General features: G+C 47.6%; 1 protein-coding gene across 4 annotated transcripts in view; it reads left to right on the forward strand.

Moving 5' to 3' along the window:
- Positions 1–26,681, forward strand: part of GUCY2F (guanylate cyclase 2F, retinal) — a 296,029-nt gene that overhangs the window by 134,937 nt on the left and 134,411 nt on the right. For all 4 annotated transcript variants that reach the window (XM_068251134.1, XM_068251132.1, XM_068251135.1 and 1 more), the window contains one exon: positions 23,767–24,121. In XM_068251134.1, the coding sequence (XP_068107235.1) occupies positions 23,767–24,121 (355 nt within the window). The remainder of the gene's footprint in view (positions 1–23,766; positions 24,122–26,681) is intronic.

Below are 26,681 nucleotides of genomic sequence, written 5' to 3' on the forward strand. Positions count from 1 at the left end.
GGACCTCACACCCCAGACTAGGAATATTGTATATCATCTGTGTTATTCCTTAGACCAGTTCCAGGGTGTAGAGACCACGCAGGGACAAGGTCCTCCAGCACCCAAGGCTGAGACACCTAAGTGTGCCCCTCCATCCCTCCATCCCAGCTGTCACACACTGATTGCTATTAGACTAAGAGGGCCACAGGGCCCACAACCTCCCCAACACCTTAATCTCTAGTTATCTGGCTTGCAGTCACTGCTATGTATTCCTTTTTCTTATTTCTTTGTGCTTCATACACAATTAGGAATGACAGCTGAATGAATTGTGCGCCCCCTCCTACACTGCGCCCTGAGGCTGGAGCCTCTCCAGCCTATGCCTCGGCCCGGCCCCAGACTAGGAATATTGTATATCATCTGTGTTATTCCTTAGACTAGTCCTTGTGTGTGAGACCATGGACCTCACACTCTAGACTAGGCATTATAGGATATCGGTTTATGAATTGTATCTCTCCTGACTTCTCTTCTGTTTTCTGATTCGGTACCTTCGCACACCTGATCTACTGTTGCCGATCCTGCCTGTCCCTGGTTACCGAATCTGTCTCCTGTCTCTGTACTTTATCTGTCTGTGTGTTGCCGACCCGGCCTGCCCGACTCTTCTGACTGTCACCCAACCTTTGGGGGCTCAGTCGTCCTGCAGGGGTCCCCTGTTCTTTAGAGGGGGCCCTGCCGCAAATCCAGTCAAGGACTCCCCCTCCTGGAGCCCTTGACTGCAGTAGAGTCTTCTCTACTTATTGGACCACCTGCTACCCCGGTGGTTCAATTCCTACTGTTACACCAAACACTTACACGCTTCAGGTGTCTAGAGGTTAGTACTATATCTGTATTATTGGTGATTCTGCAGATCATCCATAATCAGGTATAAATCTGTATTATTGGGGAAACTGCAGATCGCCAATAATCAGATTCTCTCTGGTTGCTGACAGCCATCGTTACAGAACGCCAGACCAAAACAAAATGGACGCACTTAACAGTCGTCTTGACACACTCACCACCTCGGTGGAAAATCTCATCAAAGTGATGGACGGGCAGCAGGCCCAGATCTCTGCTTTATCTGGGTCACTACAAGTCCTTCAGACGACTGTAAATTCAGTGCGATCCTCTCCAGTCACAGACTTAAGAATGTCTGTACCCGAAAAGTTTTCTGGCCATAGATCTGACTTTCAGAATTTTAAGAATCATGTAATGTCATATTTTGAATTGAGGCCTAACCTGTCAGGAACAGAGGCACAGAGAATTATCTTTATTAAAACCTTACTCTCAGGGAATGCTCAAACCTGGGCGTATAACTTAGCATCAGGGCATGAAGCACTCAGGTCAGTTGAGGAGTTTTTTAAATCCATGGCCATAATTTATGATGATCCAGACATTGCCTCTACCGCTGAACGGAAGTTGAAGACCTTGCGCCAAGGCAAGGATTCAGTTGAGGTTTATGCAGCTGAGTTCAGGAAGTGGTCGGTGTCATCTAGGTGGGGGGCTTTTGCGTTGCTGGATTGTTTTCTATCAGGGTTGTCAGACACAGTCTCTGAATTGATGTTGGGATACCCTGAACCAAAAACCATTGAGGAAGCAATCTCTTTGGCAGTACAGGTTGATCGTCGGGTACGGTATCAGAAACAAACCCGTGGTATGGACAGGATCAGATATGCCACTTCCTATCAGATCAGATATGCCACTCCTCCACCTGCCTCACCGCCACCTGAACGAATGCAAATAGGTCAGTCTAAATTGACACGGTCAGAGAGAAATCGCAGGAAGACAGATCAGCTCTGTTTATACTGTGCAGAGGAGGGTCATAGAGTGCAGAATTGTCCCAGGAAGTCGGGAAACGCTGCTGCCTAGGAGTAGTTAGAGGTAATACCCTAGGCGCGCAGTTTTTACCTCTACATAACAATCGTCTGCTACTTCCCTGTTCTGTCACATGGGAAAATCAGACTGTCTCCACTGAAGCTTTGATTGATTCCGGTTCAGCAGCTAATTTTATAGATTACGAGTTTGCTAAAAAAATTAGGAATACCCATGCTCCCCTTGGATCAACCGATCCTGGTCACTGCTGTAGATGACTCTCCTCTGCAGAGTAGACAACCCTTATCCCGTACTCCAAGTTTGCAACTCAATGTGGGGGTATTACATGGGGAGAATTTGCAATTTCTGGTTTTGCATATGGCAACCTCTACCATCATTCTTGGCATGCCCTGGTTACAAATTCACTCACCTCAGATAGACTGGGGGTCAGGTCAGCTAACGAGCTGGTCATCCCATTGTTATCATCATTGTTTAGCGAAAGTAACCTTGGGTAATACCAACATTCAGGTTGAAGGTGTACCGAGACAATACGCAGAATTTGCTGACGTTTTCTGCCCCAAGTCAGCGGACAAACTTCCCCCCATTGTGCCTTCGATTGTCCCATCGATCTGAGATCTGGTTGTATGCCGCCCAGAGGTCATCTTTATAACCTGTCTGGGCCAGAGAAACTAGCTATGCAGGAATACATCAGGGAAAACTTGGCGAAAGGGTTCATTCGTCCCTCTCGTTCACCAGCGGGGGCAGGTTTCTTTTTTGCAAAGAAAAAAGACGGAGGCCTCCGTCCTTGTATTGATTATTGAGGCCTAAATAAGATCACAGTGAAAAACCGCTACCCTTTGCCATTGATTGACGATTTGTTCACGCAAGTGACCAACGCCAAGATTTTTTCCAAGCTAGATCTCAGGGGTACATACAATCTAGTCCGCATCAGGGATGGTGACGAATGGAAGACGGCCTTTAACACACCCGACGGGCATTACGAGTACCTGGTGATGCCCTTCGGGTTGTGCAATGCACCGGCCGTTTCCAGGAGTTAATTAATGAGGTGTTCAGGGAGGTGTTGGAGAAGTTTGTTCTGGTCTACTTGGACGACATACTAATCTTTTCGTCCAATCTATCTGAACATCGCCAGCATGTCAGATGGGTATTAAAGAAGTTAAAACAGAATCAACTTTATGCCAAACTGGAGAAATGCCTCTTTGAGGTAGAGTCAGTAGCCTTCTTAGGGTACATTATCTCCACTTCTGGTCTCTTGATGGACCCAGGGAAAGTTTCTGCTGTCCTGGAGTGGCCTCAGCCTGTGGGGCTGAAGGCACTTCAGAGATTCCTGGGGTTTGCCAATTACTACAGAAGGTTCATTAAGGGGTACTCTACCATCATCTCCCCTCTCACCAGTCTCACCAGAAAAGGGGCTGACACTCATCACTGGTCACCGGAGGCTCATGCGGCCTTTTCAACCTTAACCACTTGCCGACCGCCTACTTCATATTGGCGGCGGCAAAGTGGCAGCCCCAGGACCACGTAACGCAGAATGGCGTCGGGTCCTGGGGGAGGGGATTGCGGGCGATCGCGCGCGCGGACTGCGCGCGCATCGCTGGCATTAGGCTCCGCCCACATGTGACGTCAACCCGCCGGCCAATCAGCAGCGCCGGCGGGTTGCAACTTTTTGAAATGGCCAATTGAAAGTGTATAATACGCTTTGTTAGGTAAACAAAGCGTATTATACACGCTGCCTCCCCCCTGGTGGTCACAGCGCTCGATCGACCACCAGAGAGGAAGGCAGCACTGTGAGTTGGAACACACACACACTGATCCTGCCCCCCCTGCACACTAATCGCCCACAGCACCCATCAGACCCCCCCCTGCCCACCCCCTGACAGCACTGTTTGCACCCAATCACCCCCCTAATCACCTATCAATCACCCCCTGTCACTAACTGTCAACACTATCTTTTAGATCAGGTCCTAAACTTCCCCCTGGGGGCGCCTGATCACCCCCCCCACACCCTCAGATCCTCCCCAGACCCCCCCCCCCAGACCTCCCCCCCCCCCGTGTACTGTATACAGCTATTCTCTGTAATCACCTGTCAATCACCTGTCAATCACCCATCGATCACCCCCTGTCATCACCTGTCACTGCCACCCATCAGATTAGACCCTAACCTGCCCTTTGCGGGCATCTGATCACCCACCCACACGCTCAGATCGCCCACAGGCCCACCCTCATAACACCTACCAAGTGCATTGTTTACATCTTTTCTCTCCTCTAAACACCTACTGATCACCCATCAATCACCCATCAATCACCCCCTGTCACTACCTGTCACTGCTACCCATCAGATCAGTCCCTAATCTGCTCCTTTTGGGCACCCAATCATCCGCCCACCCCCTCAGATTGCCCTGAGACCCCCTCTGATCAACTTGCCAGTGCATTGCTTGCATATATTCTACCCTGTAATTACCTTCTGATCACCTATCAATCACTCCGTCACCCCCTGTCACTGCTACCCATCAGATTAGACCCTAATCTGCCCCTTGCGGGCACCCAATCACCCACCCGAACCCTCAGATCGCCCACAGACCCCCCGCCAGTGCATTGCTTGCTTATTTTCTCCTCTGTAATTACCTACCGATCACCTATCAATCACCCCGTCACCACCTGTCACTGCAGGCTCCTGACCACCCTCCCCCCTGTCCTTATATCTCCCTCTGATCACTCCACCCTGCCCTAGATCACCCCCCTGCCATTGTGTATATCTAATCTCCTGTCTGTAACGCTTGATTGTGCTTTGATTGGCTCCAATTGTCTCAATTGCCCTGTGACTGACTTAGATTGTCCCGTGATTGTTTTTTGATTGTCCTGTGATTGGCTTTGATTGTGCTGTGATTGGCTTCGATTGTCCCGCGATTGGCTTTGATTGTCCTGTGATTGGCTTCGATTGTCCCGTGATTGGCTTCGATTGTGCTGTGATTGGTTTTCGATTGTCCCGTGATTGGCTTCGATTGTCCCGTGATTGGTTTTCGATTGTCCCGTGATTGGTTTTCGATTGTATTGTGATTGGCTTCGATTGCCCCGCGATTGGCTTTGATTGCGCTGACTGGCTGTGATTGCCCTCTAATCACTCTTATTGGCTCTAATTGTGTTGTAATTGCCTTGATTGCCCTCTGATTGTCTGTGATTGTTTCTGATTGCCCCCATTGCTGTCTGATTGCCCCCTGATCCCCCCCCCCCCCCCCCCCGCCGCCGGTCACTATCCTAGTGATCTAAAAAAAGTGTTTTTAGTATCACTAGTGTTAACAGTTAGGCCAGTTAGCTAGGCCCCTGTGTTAGTGTCAGTTAGCGCTCAGCCCACCGCACCACAGTCACTAATTAGTCGCTGATTAGCGTCATCACTGTCGCTAATCAGCATTGGTACTATATAGTATCTGTAAGTGATCATTACTGATCGCACACAGATCTATATTGGGGTCATTAGGATCCACTAAAAACGCAGTGTTTGCCGATCAGGCCTGATCGTTCGCCTGCACTTGCGTTCAGCCCGCCCCACCGCAGTGACAGAATTTTTTTTCTGATCACTGCAAAAAACACTGTACAATAGCTGTGGCACTGTAAAGATCAGTTTTGATTTTTTTTTCCAAAACTCAGTGACCACAGCTTTCTGCTCCGCAAGTACTCCCTTTTGCTAGGTAGGTGCTCTTTTTCCTGGGTAGTCTCAGAGGAATACCCCCTAAATTTAGCAGCCCACCATGGCAAGAAAGGGGTATTCCGATGATGAGGTTCTCAGGTACATGGCCCAGTCGGATGAGGACGATTGGGACATCTCATCCGACGAATCTTCTGGGTCAGAGTACGAACCTGTGGACAGCAGTGGCTCGCTGACCGATAGCGATAACGAGGTTGAGGTCCCGGCTAGAGCCAGGCGTACCACACCCCATGTCACTGGACCGCAGGTGGCGCAGGATCTGCCTCAAGGGCAACAGAGTGGTGCTAGCGCTGGTCTGAGGTTTCATGGTGAGGCATACACCAGCAGCGCAGCATCTCCTGGACCTGGCACCAGTACTTCCGTAGACCCTGGTGAAGTGGTGAGCACCAGAAGGGAAGTTGAAACTGGTTCGGTGGCACGTGCATTAAGACCCGAGTCGCAGCCACCAAGAAAACGGGCCCGTACTACCCATAGTCTTCCAGAGGTGCTGGCAAATCCCAATTGGCAATCCCCTGGTTCCGCCGCACCCGTACTGCCCCCTTTCACCGCCCAGTCTGGAGTCCAGGTGGAGACAGATAATCTAGTAACGGCCCTAGACTTTTTTCATCTGTTCTTCACCGAGGATCTCTACGACTTAATTGTGGCTTAGACCAACCGTTATGCCACACAATACATCACCGACAACCCGGATAAGTACTATTCCCAGGCTTACCGGTGGAAACCACTCCAAGTTTCCGAACTTAAAACTTTTTTGGGCCTTCTCCTTAACATGGGTCTAGTCAAATTGAATGTATTGCGGTCTTATTGGTCTACGCGCCCAATATATCACCTGCCCATGTTCTCTGCTGTCATGTCCAGGACACGGTTTGAGATGATCCTGCGCTTCCTGCACTTCAATGACAACACAACCTGTCATCGGAGTGACCACCCTGCTTATGAACGGCTCCACAAAATTCGGCCCCTCATAGACCACATGTCATCAAAATTTGCAGATGCTTATACCCCTGAACAGCACATTTGTGTAGACGAGTCCCTCATACATTTTACCGGGCGCCTTGGCATCAAACAGTACATCCCAAGCAAGCGCGCCCGGTATGGGGTGAAATTGTATAAGCTCTGTGAAAGAGCCACAGGCTATACTTATGGTTTTAGGGTCTATGAGGGAAAAGACTCAAAATTGGAGCCGGTCGGATGCCCTGACTACCTGGGGAGCAGTGGCAAGATTGTGTGGGACTTGGTGTCACCTTTGTTCCAGGAGGGGTACCATCTTTATGTGGACAACTTCTACACAAGTGTGGCCCTCTATCAGCATTTAAAGATAGAAGGGATCCGCTGCTGTGGCACCGTGCGGCCTAGTCGCCGGGGCTTCCCCCAACGGCTCGTTAGTACCCGGCTTGCACGGGGGGAGAGGGCTGCCTTGTGTACAGATGACCTGCTCGCGGTGAAATGGAAGGACAAGAGGGACGTTTACCTTCTGTCCACCATTCACACAGACACGACAGTCCAAATTCAACGGGCAACTGAGGTCACTGAAAAACCCCTCGCCGTCCACGACTATAATGCTTACATGGGAGGGGTGGACTTCAATGACCAGATGTTAGGGCCCTATTTAGTTTCCCGCAAAACCAGACGCTGGTATAAAAAAGTGTCTGTTTATCTAATTCAATTGGGTATTTACAACAGCTTTGTTCTCTACAGTAAGGCTGGGAGAACTGGAGCGTTCCTTAAATTCCAGGAAGACATCGTTATGGAACTCCTGTATCCAGGAGGTGCCGTGGCCCAACCCCAAAATGCAGTTAGCCGGCTGCATGAAAGGCACTACGCCTTTCCCATTCCGAGTGGCCCAAATCAACGCACCCCAAGAAAACGTTGTCGTGTCTGCAGCAGGGCTGGAACAAGGCGTGACACCTCTGTTTTGTCCCATGTGTCCTGACCAGCCTGGTCTATGCCTAGGGGAGTGTTTCCAGAGGTATCATGAGCAGATACACTTTTAGAGAGTAGGGAACTCCAAACATAGCAGTAGGCACACAAGGGTCTCTGTGCTATTTCACACTGGCGTGATGCGTTAGGGAAAATTGCCTAGCGAAAGTCACACTTTGCGGTCCCCCCCCTACGCCGGAAGTGCTTGACTTAACGCTAGTGCATGCCTACGTTACTGGGTGGCTTCTGTGGCAATTTGGGTCGGCCCGGAAGTCATGTTAGTCTACGGCGACGCAGTTACTTACTAGGCCGAATGCGATTACTGTCGAATGCTACTCTAGCGGTATTCTCTGAAGGTCTGTTTGGGGCGATGCGGTGCGCGCGACCCACCAGATACGCCAATATGCAGTGTGAACCCAGACATCAGGTTTTCAGAGACCCTAATACACAGTGCTGCCAGAAACCTCTCCTTTCACTTGGGACAAAGTGCATAATGTACTTCGCCACATCTCTGTGCGATTTGCACTTTGCATATTGTCCCATGGGGGACGAGAGGTTTGTCCTCAGAAAGGTAAGAAAAAAAACACAAATAAAAAAAACAGGTAAGCAAAAAAGTTAATGTTTGGTTCCCAATGTTAATGTTTGGGTTAAAAATGTTCATTAAAGTTTATAAAAGTTGATGTTAATGAAGTTATTGCTTTGCTGCTTGCTTGTTTTTTGTGTGTGTGTTTTTCTCTCTTTTTTCCATCCTTTACCCTTCCAGGTGGACCGACCGACCGACCAACCAGCTGCAGCACTGATGGTGCATCCTGACAGAAGCATTGTGTGTCTGTCAGATTACACACAAGTCGGTGCATGCAGCGCTGCAGGACGAGATTTCTCCTCTGCAGTAAAAAAGATACGTTTGCCGAGGCATATGAGCTGAGGGGTGGTGTTGGAGCTCCTATGCTTTGGCAAGCACTTTGTATCAAAAAAGAACTCTGGCAATGATTTGTTCATCCACATCGATCGGTGTGAATGGATAAATCGGCTTTGCCAGGGCATACGAGCTGAGTGGGTGGACGTTTTTGGGTGGCAGCTCCTATGTCCTGGCAGACGCCTTCCCCTCTTTTTTTTCACATTTTTTTGGCAGATATTTTTTCATCCACATTGATTGATTGATTGACTGTCATTTTTCCTTTCAGCCCAGAGTGCATTACCCGTATGCCCAAAATAAGGAGTATAGCAGAAACTCCTAATACTGGCCATACATGTAATGATTGCAGAGACCCTAAAATGCCAGGACAGACCCCACGAATGATGCCATTTTGGAAAGAGGACACCCCAAAGTATTCCGTGAGGTGCATGGTGAGTTCATAGAATATTTTATTTTTTGTCACAAGTTAGCAGAAATTGTTGTATGTTTTTTTCACAAAATGTCATTTTCCGCTCACTTATGACAAACATTTTTTTTTCTATGAACTCACCATGCCCCTCATGGAATACCTTGGGGTGTCTTCTTTCCAAAATGGGGTCATTTGTGGGGTTTGTTCACGGTCCTGGCATGTGGGGGGGTTGCTAAATTGTGAGCACCCCTGTAAAGCCTAAAGGTGCTCATTGGACTTTGGGCCCCTTTGCGCAACTAGGCTGCTAAAAAAGTGTCACACATGTGTTTTGGGGTGTATTTTACACATACCCATGCTGGGTGGGAGAAATATCTCTGTAAATCACAATTTTTTAATTTTTTTACACACAATTGTCCATTTACAGAGATATTTCTCCCACCCAGCATGGGTATGTGTAAAAATACACCGCAAAACAAATTATACTACTTCTCCTGAGTACGGGGATACCTCATGTGTGGCACTTTTTTGCACCCTAACTGCGCTAAGGGGCCCAAAGTCCAATGAGTACCTTTAAGATTTCACAGGTCATTTTGCGACATTTGGTTTCAAGACTACTCCTCACGGTTTAGGGCCCCTAAAATCCCAGGGCAGTATAGGAACCCCACAAGTGACCCCATTTTAGAAAGAAGACACCCCAAGGTATTTAGTTAGGAGTATGGTGAGTTCATAGAAGATTTTATTTTTTTGTCACAAGTTAGCGGAAATTGATTTTAATTGTTTTTTTTCACAAAGTGTCATTTTCCGCTAACTTGTGACAAAAAATAAAATCTTCTATGAACTCACCATACTCCTAACTGAATACCTTGGGGTGTCTTCTTTCTAAAATGGGGTCACTTGTGGGGTTCCTATACTGCCCTGGCATTTTAGGGGCCCTAAACCGTGAGGAGTAGTCTTGAAGCCAAATTTTGCAAAATGACCTGTGAAATCCTAAAGGTACTCATTGGACTTTGGGCCCCTTAGCGCAGTTGGGGTGCAAAAAAGTGCCACACATGTGGTATCGCCGTACTCAGGAGAAGTAGTATAATGTGTTTTGGGGTGTATTTTTACACATACCCATGTTGGGTGGGAGAAATATCTCTGTAAATCACAATTTTTTAATTTTTTTACACACAATTGTCCATTTACAGAGATATTTCTCCCACCCAGCATGGGTATGTGTAAAAATACACCGCAAAACAAATTATACTACTTCTCCTGAGTACAGCGATACCTCATGTGTGGCACTTTTTTGCACCCTTACTGCACTAAGGGGCCCAAAGTCCAATGAGTACCTTTAGGATTTCACAGGTCATTTTGCGAAATTTGGTTTCAAGACTACTCCTCACGGTTTAGGGCCCCTAAAATCCCAGGGCAGTATAGGAACCCCACTAGTGACCCCATTTTAGAAAGAAGACATCCCAAGGTATTCAGTTAGGAGTATGGTGAGTTCATAGAAGATTTTATTTTTTGTCACAAGTTAGCGGAAAATGACACTTTGTGAAAAAAAACAATTAAAATCAATTTCCGCTAACTTGTGACAAAAAAATAAAATCTTCTATGAACTCACCATACTCCTAACGGAATACCTTTGGGTGTCTTCTTTCTAAAATGGGGTCACTTGTGGGGTTCCTATACTGCCCTGGGATTTTAGGGGCCCTAAACCGTGAGGAGTAGTCTTGAAACCAAATGTCGTAAAATGTCCTGTGAAATCCTAAAGGTACTCATTGGACTTTGGGCCCCTTAGCGCAGTTGGGGTGCAAAAAAGTGCCACACATGTGGTATCGCCGTACTCAGGAGAAGTAGTATGATGTGTTTCGGGGTGTATTTTTACACATACCCATGCTGATTGGGAGAAATATCTCTGTAAATGGACAATTGTGTGTAAAAAAATCAAAAAATTGTGATTTACAGAGATATTTCTCCCACCCAGCATGGGTATGTGTAAAAATACACCCCAAAACACATTATACTACTTCTCCTGAGTACGGCGATACCACATGTGTGGCACTTTTTTGCAGCCTAACTGCGCTAAGGGGCCCTAAGTGCAATGAGCACCTTTAGGCTTTACAGGGGTGCTTACAATTTAGCACCCCCAAGATGCCAGGACAGTAAACACACCCCATAAATGACCCCATTTTGGAAAGTAGACACTTCAAGGTATTCAGAGAGGAGCATAGTGAGTCCGTGGCAGATTTCATTTTTTTTTGTCGCAAGTTAGAAGAAATGGAAATTTTTTTTTCCTTTTTTTTGTCACAAAATGTCATTTTCCGCTAACTTGTGACAAAAAATAAAATCTTCTATGAACTCACCATGCCTCTCAGTGAATACTTTGGGATGTCTTCTTTCCAAAATGGGGTCATTTGGGGGATATTTATACTATCCTGGAATTTTAGCACCTCATGAAACATGACAGGTGCTCAGAAAAGTCGGAGATGCTTCAAAATAGGAAAATTCACTTTTTGCACCATAGTTTGTAAACGCTATAGCTTTTACCCAAACCAATAAATATACACTGAATGGGTTTTTTTTAATCAAAAACATGTTTGTCCACATTTTTCGCGCTGCATGTATACAGAAATTTTACTTTATTTGAAAAATGTCAGCACAGAAAGTTAAAAAAATCATTTTTTGCCAAAATTCATGTCTTTTTTGATGAATATAATAAAAAGTAAAAATCGCAGGAGCAATCAAATAGCACCAAAAGAAAGCTATATTAGAGAGAAGAAAAGGAGGTAAAATTCATTTAGGTGGTAGGTTGTATGACCGAGCAATAAACCGTGAAAGCTGCAGTGGTCTGAATGGAAAAAAAGGCTCTGGTCCTAAAGGGGTTTTATGACTGCAGTCCTTAAGTGGTTAAAAAACTGTTTTGTTCTGCCCCGATACTTAGGCATGTTGATGTCGCCTTCCCCTTCATCGTGGAGGTTGATGCCTCAGAGGTGGGGGTGGGAGCTATGTTGTCTCAGGAGTCAGGCTTGCAGGGCAAGCTGCACCCATGTGCCTACTTTTCTTGCAGATTTTCACCCGCCGAGAAAAACTATGACATCATCAATCGTGAGCTCTTGGCTATCAAATTAGCTTTTGAGGAATGGCGACACTGGTTAGAGGGTGCAGAACACATTATCACAGTTTACACAGATCACAAAAATTTGGAGTATATTGAGGGGGCTAAGAGACTTAGATTTAGATTTGTAATCATGTATACTCCCGGAAGTAAGAATGTCAAGGCCGATGCTCTCTCCAGGTGTTTTGAGCCCGAGTCAGTGCAGCCTGCAAACCCTGAGACCATCCTACCCCCAAAGGTAGTTTTGGCGGCCACTGAGACATGGAGAGATTGGACAACCACTTGTCCCTACCAACAGGATGTTCCAGAGGGGAAGCCTGAGAGGGTCATGTTTGTACCACTACCTTTCTGCTTACAAATCCTACAATTCTTTCATTCTCACAAAAATGCTGGTCATCCTGGAGCCACCAGAACTCAGGTTCTATTAGCTAGATGTGCCTGGTGGCCTACTTTGGCTACAGATTGTAAGGAGTTTGTAAGAGAGTGTGCAGTATGCGCGAGGAGTAAGCCCTCTCGTCAGGCCCCCGTTGGCACTTTACAGTCCTTGCCAGTCCCCAATGAACCCTGGACTCATATTTCCATGGATTTTGTGGGGGAACTCCCTTGGTCTGAAGGCAAGTCGGTCATTTGGGTGGTAGTGGACCGTTTCAGTAAGATGGCACACTTTGTCCCTCTGAAAGGACTCCCCTCGGCCCAGGAATTGGCTAATCTCTTCATCCAACACATCTTCCGGCTGCAGAGCAGGGACAAGGTCCTCCAGCACCCAAGGCTGAGACACCAAAGTGCGCCCCTCCACCCCTCCCATCCCAGCTGTCACTCACTGATTGCTGTTAGACTAAGAGGGCCACAGGGCCCACAACCTCCCCAACACCTTAATATCTAGTTATCTGGCTTGCAGTCACTGCAATGTATCCCCTTTTCTTATTTCTTTCTGCTTCATATACAATTAGGAATGAAAGCTGAATGAATTGTGCGCCCCCTCCTACACTGCGCCCTGAGGCTGGAGCCTCTCCAGCCTATGCCTCGGCCCGGCCCTGTCCGGCTGCATGGCATTCCGGAAAATGTAGTGTCAGATCGGGGAGTCCAATTTGTTTCAAAATTTTGGAGGGCCTTTTGCCATCAATTAGACATGGAACTCGCGTTCTCATCAGGCTATCACCCACAGACCAACGGTCAGACCGAGAGAGTTAATCAATCTCTGGAGCAATCTCTCAGGTGTTATGTTGCTGATGCGCAAACCGATTGGGTAAAGTTTTTGCCGTTCGCAGAGTTTGCGCACAACAACCTGAAGAGCTCTTCTTCTGGGTTCTCCCCATTCCAGGTGGTGTCAGGGAGATCACCTAAGTTTGCTCCCTTGCCGGTTGCACCTACCCCGTTTCCAGCTCTAGAGGAATGGCAAAGGGCCCTGAAAGAGATTTGGGGAATGGTTAAAAGGAACCTAGGGAAAGCTTTCCAAACCCAGAAGAAGCAAGCAGATAAACATTGATCTATTGAGTGGAGTTTCCACTCGTCACTTGGCTTTAAAGCAATTGTCACCCAAGCTGGGCCCTAAGTTTATAGGTCTTTTTCCAGTGGCCAAGAAAATTAATAATGTCACGTATGCTGTTGATCTCCCAGACAGTATGAAAGGTGTGAGATCATTTCATGTGTCCCTGTAAAAACCAACAGTACAGGTGGATTCCTCTCCCCCCCCCCCCCTGTGTTGGTGGATGACCAACCAGAGTATGAGATTGAAAAGATTCTGGATTCTCGCCTGGTGCAGAATTCTGTGCAGTATTTGGTCCACTGGAAGGGATATGGCATAGAGGAGAGATCTTGGGTGCCAGATTGTCGCATGCATGCAGAAGAATTAAAGAAAGAGTTCCATGACTTACATCCTGGGAAGCCTGGTGGAGAGTGTCCGGAGTCCACTCCTCGGGGGGTACTGTGACGGATTGCGGAGAAACCGCCCCGCAGCAACATGCTTCTGGTTTGCCTGGACCTAGTAGTGCACACAGATGGAGAGCTACGCGCGCGCGCGCCGCTAGACAGGCTCTTTATGCCGATAGGAGAAGGGTCAGCTGATCGAGGCGGTCAGCTGATCCCAGCTCAGCAGGTGATTGGTTGATGGGAGCTGGGTGGCGCTGTGGAGCGCTTTACTATATATATCTCTTGCTGTTCAGTTGCTGGTTGTCTGGCGTTGCGAATACCTATGCGTTAGCACTCAGACCTTAGTCAGATCCTTCAGTGTGGTGGAACCACGAGGACCTGGGAATCCACACTTAGCCAGTTCACTGTATTATCATCTGTGTTATTCTCTAGCATAGTTCCAGGGTGTAGAGACCACGGACCTCACACCCCAGACTAGGGAAATTGTATATCACAGCAGGGCTACGGCAAGATGGCTGCCAATGAAGCCCTGCACTGGAGACTATTTGTGTCTCCAGTACAGGGCTTCGGCAGCCATCTTGCCGTCTAGTGCCTGCTGCTTACATTACGATTTTCTAGTGCCTACTGCCCACATTACAATTTTCTAGTGCCTGCTGCCCACATTAGTATTTTCTGGTGACTGCTGCCCACATTGCGATTTTCTGGTGTCTGCTGCCCACATTGCGATTTTCTGGTGAACTCTGCCCACATTACGATTTTCTGGCGCACATTACGATTTTTTGGTGAACACTGCCCACGTTACGATTGTCTGGTGAATGCTGTCCACAGTACGATTTTCTGGTGAACGCTGTCCACATTACGATTTTCTGGTGAACTCTGCCCACATTACGATTTTCTGTCCCACATTACGATACTCTGGTGAACGCTGCCCACATTACGATTGTCTGGTGAATGTTGTCCACGTTACAATTTTCTGGTGACTGCTGCTCACGTTACGATTTTCTGGTGACTGCTGCCCACATTGCGATTTTCTGGTGACTGCTGCCCACATTAGGATTTTCTGGTGACTGCTGCCCACATTGTGATTTTCTGGTGAACTCTGCCCACATTACGATTTTCTGGCCCACATTACGATTTTCTGGTGAACACTGCCCACGTTACGATTGTCTGGTGAATGCTGTCCATGTTACGATTTTCTGGTGAACGCTGCCCACATTACGATTTTCTGGTGAACTCTGCCCACATTACGATTTTCTGGCCCACATTACGATATTCTGGTGAACGCTGCCCACATTACGATTGTCTGGTGAACTCTGCCCACGTTACGATTTTCTGGTGAACGCTGTCCACATTACGATTTTCTGGTGAACGATGCCTACATTACGATTTTCTGGCCCACATTACGATATTCTGGTGAACGCTGCCCACATTACGATTGTCTGGTGAATGCTGTCCACGTTACAATTTTCTGGTGACTGCTGCCCACGTTACAATTTTTTGGTGACTGCTGCCCACGTTACAATTTTCTGGTGACTGCTGCCCACGTTACAATTTTCTGGTGACTGCTGCCACGTTACAATTTTCTGGTAACTGCTGCCCACATTACGATTTTCTGGTGAACTCTGCCCACATTATGATTTTCTGGCCCACATTACGATTTTCTGGTGAACTCTGCCCACATTACGATTTTCTGCCCCACATTCTGATTGTCTGGTGAAATGCTGCCCACTTTACAATTAATTTACAGTGAAACGCTGCCCCATTACGATTATTTGGCACCTATGGGGGGGGGGGGGGCATCCAAATATTTGCAGGGGGGCCCAGTGATTTCTAGTTACGCCCCTGCACTAACCCCTGCTGCCCCCACAAACTATATTAAACTACACTTCACTAACCCCTGCTGCCCCTCAGCTACACTGCACTACACTACACAAACCCCTGCTTCCCCCCACTCCCCCCCCTACCAGCTACACTGCACTACACTACTACACATCCCCCCTCCCCACTTCCCCCCGCCCCCTTAAATTAAGTAACCAATACAATTACATTAAAGGAGATCTCACCAGCCTGGGTGGCAGTAGCTGGGTCCAGTCTGGGTGTCCATGCTGTGTAAATTATCCTAATGAGGTGCACAGTGGGGTGGCAGCAGAAGCACCAGCATGATCCACGGTGTTTCTAGGAGGCATAGCAGCAGCTGCTGTAATTATCCTCATAGCTGGCCCTTTGATTTTAATCTTGCCCAGTATGCCCCACAGCAGCGCGGTCCTCCATGTTACTAAGCGGCATAGGAGAAGCTGCTGTATTTATCCACAATGCTGGTCCTTTGATCTTAATCTCGCCCAGCATGCTCCGCTGCATCGCGATCCTCCGTGTTCCTAAGCGGCATAGCAGCAGCCGCTGTATTTATCCACAATGCTGGTCCTTTGATCTAAATCTCGCCCAGCTTGCTCTGCAGCAGCGCGATCCACAATGTTTCTATGCGGCATAGCAGCATTGTGGATGAATACAGAGGCTTCTCCTGTGCAGCATAGAAACATTGTGGATCACGCTGCTGCGGAGCACGCTCGGCGAGATTAAGATCAAAGGACCAGCAATGTGGACAATTACAGCAGCTGCTGCTATGCCGCTTAACACTCTGGATCACGCTGCTGCCGCCCGCTGCGGACCTCATTTACTACACAAGGAAACAAACACCAGGGTAGGTAGGACTGTTACATTCGGACTATAAGACGCAGTAACTTTTTCTCCCCACTTTTCGGGGAGGAAAAGTGCGTCTTATAGTCCGCAAAATACGGTATTTGTTGAAAAGTCACTTGAGTTTGAATTTCGGAAATAATTATTCTTTGAGCTAAAGTAGCAGATTTGGTCAAAATAAAGGTAAAATAAATTAAAATTGGTGCATCAGTGTCCCCGAAACATTTCCCAATTTATCCAGAGGAAGGGGAACAAAACCTTACAGGGCTTTGGCCAATTAGCCTTAAAAGGGAAAAAAAATTCCTCCCACTACCAGATGACAACCAGATAAGATCCCTGTATCAATACGACCAGGAATTAAAATAGTAATTATAGCCATGAATGTCCTTTAATCAGAGCTGGAACAAGGTCCTCCAGCACCCAAAGTGTGCCCCTCCATCCCTCCCACTCCAGCCGTCACACACTGATTGCTATTAGACTAAGATGCGCCCCAGGGCCCCCAACACCCAAACACCCTAATCTCTAGTTATCTGGCTTGCAGGCACTGCCATGTATCCCCTTTTGTTCAAGAATCAAGGGGACTGTACGCTTCTCACCAAACAACAAATACAATAATTGTATCAAATCATCATATAGTCCACAGTTCTAAATTGGATCGCCTGCTGCCTAAAGAGTGTGTATCTCTATATAATAAACAGTAGGTATGCAAAGAGGTGTGGTGCTCAACAACATTCACATTTAAGAAGGGGTAGTGGTACACACAACTTGCACATCTAAAAATAGTGATATCCACTTCTCAATATAAAAATGACAACATGTAACACTCAAATTTAAAAGTCTCTAATTCACAGAGTTGACAAAGTCCCATATATACTCCTTGACAGTATTTTCTTCGCAACACCTTCGTTAAACAGTAACCATATACGCTTACCAGATCAGATGGCCGAAGAGTATAGATCAGCAAATTAGTTTGTGGCCTTGCCAGTGTAAGATCTTGTGCTTTCCTTGCACAGGTCTTAAATACCTGATGTAAACATAGAAAGAGTTACACAGCAATAGTGTGATACAGTATGATGATTTCACACTGCACACCACCAGTGCTCCCAGACTCAGTGGCGGATCTAGAGGGGTGCAGGCATGGCTAGTGCCATGGGCGCCAGCACACCATGGGCGCCATGCCTGCCCCCATGCTGCCTGCCACCTCTGCATCCTTGCCGCTCTTCTACTATGCCTCCGGTCCCCCGCGCCCCCTCCCCCGTTCCTTCCCACCTCCGCATCTTGCGCTTCCCTCCCATGCTGCCTCCGGTCTTCCGCGCCCCCGCCCACCGGCTCTCTGTCCCTGCTGTCAGACTTTACTTTAGCGGCAAGAGGCGAGACAGAGAGGGCACACTCCATACACCGTCGCGTCACATGCGGAAGTGACGTCATCAACCACTTCCTGCATTGGAAGCGCACCGGATGGGAAGTGTGCGCCCTCTCTGTCTCGCCTCTTGCTGCTAAACTAAAGTTAGACAGCAGGGACAGAGAGCCGGCGGGCGGGGGCGCGGAAGACCGGCCACCGGAGGCATCTAGCATGGGAGGAACGCACAAGATGCGGAGGTGGCGAACATCTAACTCTAAGCCAGGTCCAGGAACAGAGAGCCGGGAATGTCAGTGGTAGAGGTGAGCACTTCACCCCTCCTCCTTATAATCTAACCCCTGCTGCATTCTGCTGTATGTCACCACAGGGCCTCTTTACTGCATTCTGCTATATGTCACCACAGGGCCTCTTTACTGCATTCTGCTATATGTCACTACAGGGCCTCTTTACTGCATTCTGCTATATGTCACCACAGGGCCTCTTTACTGCATTCTGCTATATGTCACTACAGGGCCTCTTTACTGCATTCTGCTATATGTCACCACAGGGCATCTTTACTGCATTCTGCTATATGTCACCACAGGGCCTCTTTACTGCATTCTGCTATATGTCACCACAGGGCCTCTTTACTGCATTCTACTGTATGTCACTACAGGGCCTCTTTACTGCATTCTGCTATATGTCACCACAGGGCCTCTTTACTGCATTCTGCTATATGTCACTACAGGGCCTCTTTACTGCATTCTGCTATATGTCACCACAGGGCCTCTTTACTGCATTCTGCTATATGTCACTACAGGGCCTCTTTACTGCATTCTACTATATGTCACTACAGGGCCTCTTTACTGCATTCTGCTATATGTCACTACAGGGCCTCTTTACTGCATTCTACTATATGTCACCACAGGGCCTCTTTACTGCATTCTGCTATATGTCACTACAGGGCCTCCTTACTGCATTCTACTATATGTCACCACAGGGCCTCTTTACTGCATTCTGCTATATGTCACTACAGGGCCTCTTTACTGCATTCTACTGTATGTCACTACAGGGCCTCTTTACTGCATTCTGCTATACGTCACTACAGGGCCTCTTTACTGCATTCTGCTATATGTCACTACAGGGCCTCTTTACTGCATTCTGCTATATGTCACTACAGAGCCTCTTTACTGCATTCTGCTATATGTCACTACAGGGCCTATTTACTGCATTCTTCTATATGTCACTACAGGGCCTCTTTACTGCATTCTGCTATATGTCACTACAAGGCCTCTTTAATGCATTCTGCTATATGTCTCTATACGGACCTCTTTACTGCATTCTGCTATATGTCACTACAGGACCTCTTTACTGCATTCTGCTATGTCACTACAGGACCTCTTTACTGCATTCTTCTATGTCACTACAGGACCTCTTTACTGCATTCTTCTATGTCACTACAGGGCCTTTTTACTGCATTCTTCTATGTCACTACAGGGCCTCTTTACTGCATTCTGCTATATGTCACTACAGAGCCCTTTTTACTGCATTCTGCTATATGTCACTACAGGGCCTCTTTACTGCATTCTTCTATGTCACTACAGGGCCTCTTTACTGCATTCTTCTATGTCACTACAGGGCCTCTTTACTGCATTCTTCTATGTCACTACAGGGCCTCTTTACTGCATTCTGCTATATGTCACTACAGGGCCCTTTTTACTGCTTTCTACTCTGTCACTACAGGGCCTCTTTACTGCATTCTGCTGTATGTCACTACAGGACCTCTTTACTGCATTCTACTATATGTCACTACAGGGCCTCTTGTTTTCCTTGTAATTTGCTTGTGTGATTCCATCCACACTTTTGGTGGTATAATAACAATGTATAATATTACAGAATCACGTTTTATTATTCACAGTTCACTATTCTGCTCAATATAGGCAGGTTTCCTTTACATCACAGGAGGCTGATTTCTGGGACTCTTGTATGAAGCAATGCTTGGCATTAGTGGAGTGACGATGTTAGAGTAGCAGGATTTCCAGAATTAGATGCTGTTAGACTCTGTTGTCTCATCTAATTTACCATCACAGGGATATCATTTAGTTGTGATTTTTCATCGGAATCATTTGTCATCTGCAACGCATTTGCTAATTCTGTTACAGGGGTGCAGGTATACCTTGTGTGGGGAGGGGGGAGGGGGGGGGGGGGGATTGGGCTGGCTGTGCAAGAAGAGCTTACAATCTAACTTCTGCCGCACTTGGCTACCTAATTATTTGATCTTGATGCCCCTGACTGTAATGCTTATTGTCAGGCACCTGGTTACTGAATTATTGCATCTGGAGGTGTGTAACTACTTAATAAAAACTACTACTAATCTGGAGGCATGTGACTACTTGGTTGGGGGGGGGGGGCGCAATCTCAGTGTTTGCCATGGGCGCTATATTGCCTAGATACGCCTCTGCCCAGACTCCTATTAAAGAGACTCTGAAACGAGAATAAATCTCGCTTCATAGCTCATAGTTAGCAGGGGCATATGTGCCCCTGCTAAAACGCCGCTATCCCGCGGCTAAACGGGGGTCCCTTCACCCCCAAACCCACCCCCGCAAACCTTGGTCGTAGACTTGGTCGTAAATCTTCTTTTCCTGGAGGCAGGGCTAACGGCTGCAGCCCTACCTCTAGTCGCGTCTATCAGACGCGCATCGCCGCCTCTCCCCCGCCCCTCTCAGTGAAGGAAGACTGAGAGGGGCGGGGGAGAGGCGGAGATACGCGTCTGACAGACGCGCGTGGGGCAGGGCTGCGGCGGTTAGCCCTGCCTCAATGCGGAAGCGCTCCCCCGCCCGCTGTACAGAGGGGATTTGGGGGTGAAGGGACCCCCGTTAAGCCGCGGGATAGCTGCGTTTTAGCAGGGGCACACATGCCCCTGCTATCTATGAGGTCTGAAGCGAGATTTATTCTCGCTTCAGACTCTCTTTAAGCACCCAGCATGCCTTCACCAAATATGTAACCAAGCCTCTCACCAAATGTCAACGCTGACCTAGCACAGACCAGCATAAAAGCTTTTCATGCAATCCACAGATGGAACTTTTTCCCCAGAAGCACAGCTCCTATAACTCAGACAATCCTGGACATGGCGTAACTCCGTTTTTATTGTTAAAATATATAAAATATAGTGCACTTACAAATTTCCAATCTTAATGCGCATATTAAAATCCACGTGCTAGCTCGGTATCTCCTTCACTCCTTAGGCTCTGCCCAGGGCTCCCCTTCCCCGCTCCCTCTCCAGAGCAGCTTGAGAGTGGCAGCGGGCGGGAAATGTCAGTAAGCAGCAGCTGGCGGGGAAGGAAGTACTCACCTCTGCTTCCGCGGTCCAGGCTTTGGAAGTGCTGTGTGCCTCCAGGTCTCCTTCTTCAATGCCGCACGTAGGCACACACACTGCCACCAGCAGGCAAAACAGGGTACTGCGCTGCTCCTCACTTTGTGCACAGATCTCTGGGTCATGTGACTGACTTTTCCAAAGACAATATCTCTGGATTGGCTGCAGGTGCAATAGTGCCCTTGGGCCAGAGGGGCCCACTAGGGGCTCTCCTTCATCCATCTTATTAGCTTTGCATTGGTGCTATGCTGGTAATGAGCACCTCTACCTGAGCATTGCATAGTGGTAATCATTAACAAGATATTTTCTTATTCTGATCACACCCCTCTGACACTGCAGCTTGGAAGGTTTTGGGGCTCCATATCAATAGAATGCTTGGGGCCCCGTGTAAAACTCGCACTGGGGCCCCAAGCTCCTTAGTTACACCACCGATTGGCTGCACTAAACATTCAATTTGGAAATTGTATGAGTAGTAGTAAAGTCCTATATTCTCCTTTACTATTGATGAAAAGTCATGTTAATAAAACATTAGGCTAGGCATGTTCTCCTTGTCTGCATGATTAAAGTCAAGAGGAAAAAAAGTATTCCTTTTCCTTTTCAGTCCTATGGTTTTGCTTTAGGTTAGAATGAAAAAAAAATGATCTGGGTAATTAGCAGGTCTTTATACAATGTAAATACAACCTGATTGTAACGATAGGTGTCAGCAACCAGAAAGAGAATCTGATTCTTGACGATCTGCAGTATCCCCAAGAATACAGATATACCTGATTATTGGGAATCTGCAGAATCGCCAATAATCAAATATGTCTAACCTCTAGACACCTGAGTGTGTAAGTGTTTTGGTGCAACAGTAACCTTTGGACCACCGGGGTAGCAGGTGGTCCAATAAGTAGAGCAGACTCTACTGCAGTCAAGGACACCTGGAGAGGGAGTCCCTGACTGAGAAGGAGCAGTGTCCCCTCTGAAGAGCAGGGGACCCCTGCGGAAAGGCTGGACACCCTGCGGAGGGTGACAGCCAGAAGGTCAGACAGGCCGGGTCGGCAACAGAGTATCAGATATGCAAGGTACCAAATCAGAGATCAGAAGTATAGTCAGGAAAGCTTCAGGTCATAACAGATATCAGAACAAGGCCTAGTCTGAGGTGTGAGGTCCGTGATCTCAACACCCTGGAACTATGCTAGAGAATAACACATATGGTATACAGTATTCCTAGTCTGGGGTGTGAGGGCCGTGATCTCAACACCCTGGAACTATGCTAGAGAATAATACAGATGATATACAGTATTCCTAGTCTGGGGTGTGAGGGCTGTGATCTCAACACCCTGGAACTATGCTAGAGATTAATACAGATGATATACAGTAACTGGCTAAGTGTGGATTCCCAGGTCCTCCTGGTTCCACCACACTGGGGATCTGACTAAGGTCTGAGTGCTAACACATAAGCATTTGCAACGCCAGACAACCAGCAACTGAACAGCAAGAGATTTATATAGTAACGCACCCCACAGCGCTGCCCAGCTCCCATCAACCAATCAATAGCTGAGCATGAATCAGCTGACCGTCCCGATCAGCTGATCTTCCTCCTATTGGTATAAAGAGCCTGTCTAGCGGCGCGCGCACGCAAAGCTCTCCCATCTGTGTGCACTACTAGGTCCAGCTAACCCAGATGCATGTTGTTGCGGGGAACCCGCCGCACTGGACGCGGAATCCGCCGCTTTGCCGTCAGAACATGCGGCGGCCCCCACGCCACCCTGTCCATGGGCACCACCAGCTCCAGACAAACCAGACGCATGCTGACGCGGACAAACCGCCGCATCAGACGCGGAATCAGCCGCCTTGCTGCTAAAACATGCAGCAGCTTTTCCGCTGTTTCGCACACTGATATAAAAACAACACAAGACATATTACCACAAGGCATTATTTATTAAACAAAGTGTGAGTTGGAAAATTATGTACACTTTTACCATTTCCATGGGAATTAAGAGGGTAAGTAGCAGTCAGGTGCTGGCAATCAAACTTTGTGTTGTTTTACACCTAAGATTTGAGTTAAATAATTTTAGAACCTGCTAAATACTAAAAAATATTTTATTACTAGCTGGTGGCGCATGCTACACTGCATGGAGCAGAAGTGCATTGCCCCATCTCTCTGGACATTGCACATGCCATCCTGCACACACATGCCATACAATCAGCACCACAGCCAATTTTGGTGGCCAATCACAGCCCAAGAGGGGGCGTGTCTGGTGCAGACAGACCCACACACATACAGCAGACAGCTTGGGAATTATTATTATACTAGATGTCCTAATATGCAGTAACTTTCAACTGAAAGTGTATTTTCTTTTTCTAGTGACTGTATATGAGGTGCAGTTTTCAGCAGGTGGTAATACAGAGTATGAAGTGAGAGCACCTGCTGAGAGACTTCTGCGAGTCTTATACATGTTAGATGAGGGTCATGTGGGGACTCCAGACTTATTCATGTACTGCTAGCTGAGTTGTGGCAGTGAAGACAAATATAGCTATACTGTTTTCTTCATAATGGGGAGATTTAAAAGAACCATGGATATGCTTAATCATTGCTGAATTTTGCCTTTTTAGGTGTCTCCTCTCTTTGGAACCATATACAATGCAATCTATTTTACTGCGCATGCCATGAACAACAGCAGGAATCACCATTCTTGGGTATCCGGCTCTAGCTTAGTGAAACACTCAAAGAACATGCAATTTTATGGATTTAACCAATGGATTAGGACAGATATGAGTGGCAATGGATTCACAGACTATGTCATCCTGGACACAGATGTAAAGACCTGCGAGCTCTACAGAACCTATGTTGTGGATATGGATACGGATATGGTCAGATATATGGGAAGACCCATTCACTTTCCGAATGGAGTCTCCCCAAAATCAGACTCTTACTGCTGGTTTGCAAATGGAAAAATCTGCACTGGAGGTAAGTCATTAGCACTCTAGGCTTTATAGGATTTCCATACTTACTTATATGATGGATGTGCATTTATATAATGTCTCCATGCAAAATGTGTAAGTATTTGTTTCATTGAAAAATAAATAACAAATGCCTGGTATATCTATAATGCAGGATTTGTCATTCGATGGAATTCCTTCCATTACTGATACTCTGTATATTTACATAGTATTTAGTACATAGTAGTATATTAGAAGATAATGCAACCTTTCTATGCCTCAAAAGTTGTAATTATGTACAGGCAGTCTTGTGATTCATACACCTCTGCACACCTGCACAGAGACAGGCAGGTGTTTCCTTTAGGGTCGGTTCACACTTGCTTTAAAACATATCTGTGGCTCCATTTTTTGGCCCAGACAAAAACCGGAGCCACGAATACCAATGTTAAAAATAATGTAAATAAAGGGCTCAATGTAAAGGAACAGCAGACAGATGGGAAAAAACTGGCATCATTAATCATTAGAATAACATGATTTTTTTCATGCACATTGCCAACATAAATGAATGAATGAATGAATGAAGAAATAAAAGAGGATTGGCTCTTGGGTGCATGAAAAAATAAACAACTGCTTTATTAGAAATACATATATATAGAAAGGACTAGTAAATTACATAAATGAGCTAAACATTCAGAAAAAGGTCAGAAACCTCCATCTGGGTGAGCTATAACTGAGGTAATGGGGCTGCAGTCCCCACACCTGAAAACTGATAAAAATCCACTCAGTATAGTTCTATACAGTGGCGTTCCTACAATAGAGCGCAGGGGGGCGTGGCGCACCAGGTGACGGACAGCTAGGGGGGTGTCGCCACGACCCCCCACAGCAGCAGAACAGGAGGGGGAAGCAGCGCTAGAAGGAGGGGCAGTGGGGGCAGCGGTGGGGAGGGGGGGACATATCCCCCCTCCTTCACCTGGGACCCCTCCTTCTGCCTCTCTCCCCCTCCATAGATTACCGGCGGCAAGTGCAGGCTCGGCGGCCAGGAGACATGCGCAGAATTATTCACCACTTCCGCGTTCCAAGCGCTGGCAGCATCATGTAGTCACAGATCTCCGCCTTCAATGCCGCCCACTGTGCTTCCGCTTGGATCGCGGAAATGAGGTGAGTAATTCTGTGCATGTCTCCCCGCCGCCGAGCCCGCACTTGCCGCCGGTAATCTATGGAGGGGGAGAGAGGCAGAAGGAGGGGTCCCAGGTGAGGGAGGGGGGATATTTCCCCCCTCCCCACCGCAGCCCCCACTGCTCCTCCTTCTAGCGCTGCTTCCTCCCTCCTGGGGCATCTATACTGGGGCAACTGTACTAGCTATACTGGGGGCAACTAAACTAGCTATACTGGGGGCAACTAAACTAGCTATAATGGGGACAACTATACTAGCTATACTGGGGGCAACTATGCTAGCTATACTAGGGGCAACTATACTAACTTCATTGGGGGCAACTAGTTTCACTGGGGGCAACTATACTAGCTTCACTGGGGGCAGCTATACTGGGGGAAACTGTACAAGCTACACTGGGGGCAACTGTACTAGCTATACTGGGGGCAACTGTACTAGCTATACTGGGGGCAATTGTACTAGCTATACTGGGGGCAACTATACTAGCTATACTGGGGCAACTATACTAGCTATACTGGGGCAACTATACTAGCTATACTTGGGCAACTATACTAGCTATACTGGGGCAACTATACTAGCAATACTGGGGCAACTATACTAGCTATATTGGGGGCAACTATACTAGCTATTTTGGGGGCAACTGTACTAGCTATATTGGGGGCAACTGTACTAGCTATACTGGGGCAACTATACTAGCTATACTGGGGGCAACTATACTAGCTATACTGGGGCAACTATACTAGCTATACTGGGGCAACTATATTACCTACACTGAGGGCAGCTATACTAGCTATATTGGGGGCAAATATATTAGCTATACTGGGGCAGTGGCAGCGCCAGGGGGTGCTGAAGCACCTCCTAAAATTCTCCAAGTACCCCTAAAGCACCCCCCAGCGTAAACTGGCTAATACGCCATGGCAGTTCACTGACAGCAGCAGCCCGCAGCTCTGGCAGCGGCAGAGCAGGGCTACAGTAAAATGGCGTCTGAAGCCCTGCTCTGGAGACTTTGAGTCTGCAGTGCAGGGCTTCGGGCACCATTTTCCCATAGCCCTCCCTCAGCGCGGGAGTTTCAGTTGCTGGCTGGCGGCAGAAGATCGTGGGAGCTGCGCGCCGGATGGAGGCCGGGACAGGAGGTCTGTTGTTGCTTCAGGTGAGTAAATGTTTTTTTAAAATTTATATTAGCAGGTGTATCTACTGTTCTGGCCAGGTCTGCTACATGATTGCAGTGTTTTCTGGCCAGGTCGGCCACATGATTGCATGTATTTTCTGGTCAAATCTTCCACATGATTGCATGTATTTTCTGGCCAGGTGTCACACTCACCTCACCAGGCTCCGACGTACTCCCCGAGTTCGGTCCCGTGTGCGCACGCGCGGACGGTCCCTTGGACTTATGTGCTCTCTTCCGGTTCGGCGGCTT

Source organism: Hyperolius riggenbachi, chromosome 8, assembly GCF_040937935.1.
Source record: "Hyperolius riggenbachi isolate aHypRig1 chromosome 8, aHypRig1.pri, whole genome shotgun sequence".
Taxonomy (NCBI): domain Eukaryota; kingdom Metazoa; phylum Chordata; class Amphibia; order Anura; family Hyperoliidae; genus Hyperolius; species Hyperolius riggenbachi.